The 8,291-nt window shown below is 38.5% G+C and overlaps 1 protein-coding gene across 1 annotated transcript; it reads right to left on the bottom strand.

The window, feature by feature from the left end:
- Positions 1 to 4,093: 4,093 nt before the first annotated feature.
- Positions 4,094 to 7,501, bottom strand: LOC132111055 (serine protease 30-like). The gene is made up of 4 exons (XM_059518224.1): positions 7,272 to 7,501; positions 5,334 to 5,602; positions 5,092 to 5,234; positions 4,094 to 4,600 (listed from the first exon to the last, which is right to left on the bottom strand). Exons 1-4 carry the CDS (start codon positions 7,499 to 7,501, stop codon positions 4,094 to 4,096), a joined length of 1,149 nt encoding a protein of 382 aa, XP_059374207.1.
- Between the last annotated feature and the right edge of the window lie 790 nt (positions 7,502 to 8,291).

Raw genomic sequence — 8,291 nt, 5'->3', positions numbered from 1 at the left:
ATCAGGACTCATTCATAACTCCATTTCCCATAATCCCGTTCTTAGGACTAATCACAACCAGGTGTTCCCCATTAACACTCCTATACATAAACTGTGTTTGGACTCTCAATCATTGCGAAGTCTTGTTTAAGGCGGGCATACACAGTGCGAATTCGGATGGGCGGAAGATCGTATGTCCACGCACACGGCACGAGTGAGTTTATCTGAAAATCGTACGGACGAGATGATATACGACACGATTTTACAACCTGCGAATTCCAGAAGCAATCGCACGAAGTTGATAGACGCGTTCGACTTGAAGCACCGCTGCACGCACAGAATGTATGACATTAAAGTACCGCGAGAGCGCTAAGAAAGCACACATATCCAATGCATTCGAATCGCTCTCGCGGTACTTCAATGTCATACAGGTGATCATTCTGTGCAGCGCTGCTTCAAGTCGAACGCGCCTAATATAACTGCTCTCCCTCTCCCATAACTGCTTATAAAATATTGATACAAGCCGTGACAGTTTCCTACACGTACATGTTATTTTTCAGCAATAGGAAACAGGGACGTTTGGTCACCCTGTGTGTGTGTGTGTGTTCTTGTAGGTTTATAAATATCTGAAATAGGTATTACAATGTAAACATGGTTTGTGAGGACAATTCATGTGCCCTCGTAAACCAAATGGCTTTAAAAAAAAATACTATACGGTGTTTAATAGAAATTTTAAACATGCATTTTCCGTAATGGATAGAGGTAGTGTATGGGGATATACAGTATAGAATACCGTTACGTCTATGGAGAGTCCATGTAAACTACATAATGCGTGTGTGAGAGAGAGAGAGAGAGAGAGAGAGCGAGAACTAAAAAGCATGGTACACGTTGCTAGAAACATCATACAGCGCTCGCTGTTCCTGTCAGACTTCAGCGAGTTTATCCTCCTGGTCAATAGTCCACATTCGCTGTGGCGCTGACCTGTTCGTGTTTCTTCTTCTGTGGTTTTCCTAGTTCGTGATTGGTCAACTTCAGATAAATCAACAAATCGGCTCGTTCAACCGCACACATGTCACGAATTCAAACCGATAGCTCACGAACTTTTTAGACCTGTTTAAAAATGATCGGGAGGTCGGGAAGTGCTCGTAAGCCACTCTGCTCGGCTCGTAATTCATCGCAAATGATACGAGCCGCGAACATACGAGCATACGCGATTTCCACACGATTGAAAAAAATCGCATGCGAACTCATACGACAGCAAAAATCGCATCGTGTACGCCCGCCTTTAGTCTGTCTGACATTTCTGAGCGGTTTTCCTAGTGTTTGTTCTTCCCGTGTATTATCTTGGATTGTTTAAACCGACTCTGATTCTCTGATATCCCTAACATACCTGATGCCTGTATGACCATTCTCTTAATAAAATTTTGCACATGGATCCGAACGTTTCTGGCTCATCATTACAAGAACACTGTCTAAGATTTGATGGTTGCTCTGTCAATTCTTCATCATCAGTTAGGAACCTAGGTGTGCTATTTGATTGCAATCTTTCCTTAGAAAGCCACGTTTCTAGCATTTGTAAAACTGCATTTTTCCATCTCAAAAATATATCTAAATTACGGCCTATGCTCTCAATGTCAAATGCAGAAATGTTAATCCATGCATTTATGACCTCAAGGTTAGATTATTGTAATGCTTTATTGGGTGGTTGTTCTGCACGCTTAGTAAACAAACTACAGCTAGTCCAAAATGCAGCAGCAAGAGTTCTTACTAGAACCAGGAAGTATGACCATATTAGCCCGGTCCTGTCAACACTGCACTGGCTCCCTATCAAGCATTGTATAGATTTTAAAATATTGCTTATTACTTATAAAGCCCGGAATGGTTTAGCACCTCAGTATTTGAATGAGCTCCTTTTACATTATAATCCGCTACGTTCTCAAAACTCAGGCAATTTGATAATACCTAGAATATCAAAATCAACTGCAGGCGGCAGATCCTTTTCCTATTTGCCGCCTAAACTCTGGAATAACCTACCTAACATTGTTCGGGAGGCAGACACACTCTTGCAGTTTAAATCTAGATTAAAGACCCATCTCTTTAACCTGGCATACACATAACATACTAATATGCTTTTAATATCCAAATCCGTTAAAAGGATTTTTAGGCTGCATTAATTAGGTAAACCGGAACCGGGAACACTTCCCATAACACCCGATGTACTTGCTACATCATTAGAAGAATGGCATCTACGCTAATATTTGTCTGTTTCTCTCTTGTTCCGAGGTCACCGTGGCCACCAGATCCAGTCTGTGTCCAGATCAGAGGGTCACTGCAGTCACCCGGATCCAGTACGTATCCAGACCAGATGCTGGATCAGCACCTAGAAAGGACCTCTACATCCCTGAAAGACAGCGGAGACCAGGACAACTAGAGCCCCAGATACAGATCCCCTGTAAAGACCTTGTCTCAGAGGAGCACCAGGACAAGACCACAGGAAACAGTTGATTCTTCTGCACAATCTGACTTTGCAGCAGCCTGGAATTGAACTACTGGTTTCGTCTGGTCAGAGGAGAACTGGCCCCCCAACTGAGCCTGGTTTCTCCCAAGGTTTTTTTCTCCATTCTGTCACCGATGGAGTTTCGGTTCCTTGCTGCTGTTGCCTAGTTGGGGACAATTAATTACCAACATTTTGTTGCCTCGATTGCACAGATGCTATTTAAACTGAAATGAGCTGGAAGATGACATCACTGAATTAAATGATGAACGGCCTTTTTGTATTATTGACACTATTTCCCTATTTAATGCTGTTCAGTTGCTTTGTTACGGTCTATAAATTTTCTTTAAATAAAGGTGACTAAGACTGGACTTTTTCAAGATTTTGGACAAGCTTTGTTAGATTGTCAGAAACTTGCTCAGAAAGAGAAGTGTGGGAGCCTTGAATTGTGCACAGACCATTTTGTAAATTTTAAATTTTTGTATTGAAATGAACAATCCTATCAGATTTTATCTGTTGAATGGCGTATCATATTGATTGAAGAAAGACTTCGGGTTTGTCCATTTTGAGATGGAGATGGCACATATAACGTTAAAAATGTGCTCTGATAAAGTATGGAAACAGCAATGATGAAAAGTCCAAACTTATAAACTCTAATTTTAAGATAATCGAATGAAGTAGTGAATATTAAGGCCCGTTTAAGCAGAATGAATATGAGAAACCTAGCATAGACATGTAGGCACTCAGGCAATAGCAGCCATCATGGACACGTTCGTTTTCACATGTGCTAAGCCTTCCTCTTGTGGATTTACCTTCTGTGGGAATTATTAAAGATTTTACCCATCTTTGTGAGTGTTTTGAATGCACATGAGTGTAACAAAACAGTTATATATATTATATATACATATTTTTTTTTACATGTATTTGTGTACACTATAGTTCAAAAGATGTCAGGAATATTTTAATTTAGTTTTTTTTAGACATTAATATGTTTAAGCAATGATGCATTAAATTAACCAACAGTTACAGTAAAGACTTTTATAATGTTTCCAAAGATTTTTGAAGTTTCAAGCCACTTTTAAAACCATTTTGAACCTTGTATTCAAAGAATCTTGAGAAAATGTTTTAGGCTTTCTACAAAAATATTAAGACTGTATGAAGAGAGCAGGAAAGACAGAGACGAAACATTCTTCAACTCAGTTCTTTTGTGTTTATTCTGTTTAGACCGTGTGACTACAACAAATAATTAACAATTATTAAAGATTTAATTACAATTTATTTTCCCTGATTACATCACAGAGCTCCAGAGCCTATATGGGTTATGCATATTGGATATCAGACGTATAATCATATAAATAATCAATATCACTTAAACAAAATCAATTTCAGTCCATCTTCACTATTTATGCAAATGTACTAAATCACAGAGGACAGAAGCATGATGAACTAAATGTCATTACTGTTTGCTCTTGTAATGTCAACAAGAGAGCCGTTCAGGAATAGTTCATTTATAGATAAAGATAAAGAATAAATTACAAAAATTGAACGTCTCTTTTCATCTTTTTATTAGAGCATGTACAGCAGAACTCTTCACCCTCTGAATAACTGTTCAAACAGTCTTTAGGAAGAGAGAAAGAGGGAGAAGGTGAATGGAATGAACGAGACTGTGAGAGAAAGGGGGAATAAGAGGAGGTTGGGTGCACTTCCGAAGTGTGAGTTGGATGTTGCATTTGTAGTTATATTTGGAGTTGTAGGTGGAGTTGAAGTTATATTTGGAGTTGTAGGTGGAGTTGAAGTTATATTTGGAGTTGTAGGTGGAGTTGAAGTTATATTTGGAGTTGTAGGTGGAGTTGAAGTTATATTTGGAGTTGTAGGTGGAGTTGAAGTTATATTTGGAGTTGTAGGTGGAGTTGAAGTTATATTTGGAGTTGTAGGTGGAGTTGGAGTTAAAACAAATCCAGGTGGGTTGCTGCCCATGTAAGACTTAATCCAGTCCTCATACTGAGAAACTCTGGCAAATACACTGGGAAATTTGGGATCATCACATTTTTCTCCAGTAAAACTTGAAATGCCAGACTGAATCCACAGAGGACTGTTCCTGCTGACCATTGGACCTCCAGAGTCTTCCTATATTGACAGACATTCAGCATTTATATTTCTCAATAACCATTACAGACTCAAGTATGCAATAGTGTAGCCCAGTGATAAAGTTCGAAGCCTGTGTGTCCACCAAAGTGGGCAAGTGTACTCTTCTCAACTGTTTGCAGTGGGAGCACTGAGCATTTTTATGCTTCTCTCAAATGGGTGCTTCCTCATTTCAACAGAGCATCTTGCTTTTTTATTATTTATCATGGATTTTTTAAATCAAAGTAGCCTTTATCGTTTGGTCTATAAGAGGTCTTTGTACCATTAAAATGTCCAAGGCTCCAATTGACATCATCAGCACAAAATGACAGCGGCCATTTCTGGGACATTTTGGTTTTTTTCCACAGTGGAAGGAAGTGGTGTATGAGTGGAGTATGTCAGTGTAATGTTTGCAAGTGACCAAAAACTGGTTAGTAGTGTTCTGCAAATTGCTTTGAATTAAAAATGGTTCAAATGAATGACTGGTTACTTACCAGACATATACTTTTCCCTCCCTGATTTAAGAATCCAGCACAAATCATATTGCTTGTGATGCTCCCTCCATAAGCATTATCACAGTCACTGTTGCTCACGACTGGTATCATCAACTCCTGCAGAATATCAGAACCCTGGGTGTCTGTGACACAGACCAGAGGACAGATTTTATGGCTTTAAAACCATTTCTAGGCAAACTGTTGAGGTTTACAGCATTGATTGTATAGGGCTGTTCACTCACCTTCAGATTGTAGTTGTCCCCATCCAGTGACCCAGCTCTCTGTCCCTGCAGTAAACACACTAGCAGCTGCCGCCAGACACACTGGCCTGATGTAGTCAGAGAAATCCACAGAGAAGGACAGCTCAATCAGTGCTATGTCGTTGTCATAAGTGGAATCGTTATAGTCAGGATGGCTGATGATTCGACTCGCTGTCCTGTTCGTCTCATGAGGGTTTGAGTCGAATTGGCTCAGACGACCGAAGTACATCTCAATGTCAGACTCATTATAACTGTTATAACTGTAATAGAGAAATCTCACTATTATTAAACATTATTACACACTTTAGATTATTAATACGGTACACTAGTACAAATTCCCAATGTATCTTAAACTGAGTGGTGGGCGAAGCACACAAAGTAAAAGAGTAAATGTACTAATACCCTGATAAAATAGTACTCCAGTAAAAGTACTCCAATTTTACTTATGGAAAAGTACAAAAGTATTGGATTTTTAATGTACTTAAGTATTAAAATTACTGATTAATGAATGTTTATAATTTTAACAATTACATACACATTTTTTATTGAACATGTTTATATTATATAATTCATATAATCACTGCTCTCTGGGGGAGGGGGATTGTCAAAGACTATTAAAACATTCAATGTATTTAAATATCAGTTTACGTTACTGATACTTCATGTGTGCAAACAAGTGAAAACACAAACTATAACAGTATTTAAATGAAGAAAAAGCCAAATGGGTTTGTGGCTTAAATATGATTTTCCTTTACAGTAATCAATCCTAAAATTCGCTCTGACGGGATCATTTGAATCAGTGTGTTGCTTAAGATCAGCTTGTTCACAAATCAATGATTTCTTCAGTTCAAAATAATGTGGAACGACATGTTTTAGGAAGTGTAGAAGAGTAAAAAGTATGGTGCTTCAGAATGTAGTGAAGTAACAGCAGTGCTGGGAAGGTAAATGTTATAGGTTACAGATTAGAAGTTACTCTATTTAAAATGAAACAAGTAGTGTAACTATTTCAATTGCTTTATTAATCTAGCTGATTACTTTGGATTACTTTTCTAAATTTCTCATTTCTGTTAATCATTTTGAAACATGTAAAGCAGGCAGGGTTAACCTTACAGTAATACTCAACACTGATTACTGTCAGACTTTCACAATCCTTCATCACTTCACCTTCATCACAAAACTCTCTCTCTCACACACACACACACACACACACACACACACATACACACACATACATGATGCGCTAAACTCCACACATGTTTGCTAATTCAATAGCAAACACTTAAACTAATAACACACTTCCAGTATCTGATTCAGAAGCACCAGATTGTCGTAGTGAAGTCAGAATGTCCTCCTCTCCTGGGTTCACGAAACAGTCGTCCATAAAATGTGTTGCTGTTCTGTTGTAAGTAATCTTAAAGATTCCTAAATGCATCTACTTTCAGAAGAACAAATAAAGTGCTTGTTCTTTCTCCTAGATACACTCACATCTCCCTGAAACGACTGCTTCAACACTGTGTTACTGAAACCACGCTGCCTTTCTTTGCGTCAACATTTGGGCGACGATACGCAGATATTTCCACACAGTGATGTAGAGATGTGGGGGTGTGTCTAAACGAGGTGTTTTAGGAGGGCGTGGACGAGTCTTGACTTTGATAAAGAATATCTCTTTGGGTTTGAGACTTCAGTCTTTGTAACTTCACTGAGCTTCTTCATGCACCAAGAGCTTGTAACACTCCAATGAGAAAGAAAAAATACATATGACCCCTTCAACATTTTCATAAGTAACTGTAATTTAATTACACATTTTTCTCAGTGACTGTAATTGATTTAATTGTAACTAGCTGCTCTCCAACACTGAGTAAAAGTACAGATACTTGAAAATGTGCTTAAATACAGTAATAAAGTCCTTAAACTGGATACCTCTGGAAGAAGCAGTGCGCTGCAGATAACACCCAGTCTTTGGTGATGAGAGTCCCGCCACAGATATGACCCACGCCGATCAAATGAATGCTGACCTGCCACGGCCAATCACCTTCTGTCGCATTCTCCCCTCCAACAATCCTGTGACTGAGGGGGGCTCGACCACACACTGAGGAGAGAGACAAGATGAGAGACTTCCTCACACACACCAAGTTCACTTCTGTGCACATCCTTACCTTCTAACTGGCAGAGGAAACCTGTGTGACAGACAAACACAGACACAGTGAGCACACTATCATCCGGACAGAGCTGATCAATGCTTGGTGTGGCTCACAATCACTCGCTCTCTTCTTACATCAGCACAGTCATGATGTGAATAAAGAAACTAACCTAAATCTGGTGTGATTTAGCAGCAGTCTTACATTGGGCGTCCACACTGACACTGTTTCTGCTACACATTACTGATAACTAAGTGATTTGGAGAATGGATGGAACAGGAATATATCTAAACAACTTGATTTGAATTTAGTGAGAATTACAGAATATAAAATAAATGTGTGCCTGATTTCTCAAACAATGTGTGAGTAGTTTACTCATGTATTTTTAATTGCATCATAAAAGTTTGGATACTATACTATTATCATAAATATTTTCTACATTTTAAAGTAATATTAACCCGTCAGCATTCTAGAAAAATTAGCCTAAAACACTTAAAAAAAGGCACACCCAAAGGAGACTGCATGCTGTTCTTCAACCATTTGGAGGACAGTATATGCATGGATTTGGTCTCTTTTGAAAAGAAACACTCATAAATAAAAGTGTGGGATTTATGTAGTGACCAGAAACCTCTTAAGTTATGCATTTGTAAAGAAATCAATGTTTTACAGAAATGAGGACATAAATTGTCTTTTTACAAAGAGTTCTTAGGAATGAAAAGACTTGTCAGTTATTAAACAACTGGAAGAAACATAGTTAAATGATCATGTAAGGTGATGTTAGAGAGGTTACCTGCTGCGTAGA

This window comes from Carassius carassius, chromosome 30 (genome assembly GCF_963082965.1).
Source record: "Carassius carassius chromosome 30, fCarCar2.1, whole genome shotgun sequence".
NCBI lineage: Eukaryota > Metazoa > Chordata > Actinopteri > Cypriniformes > Cyprinidae > Carassius > Carassius carassius.
The sequence above is the reverse complement of the archived record's forward strand: the minus strand, read 5'-3'. Positions and strand labels throughout refer to the sequence as shown.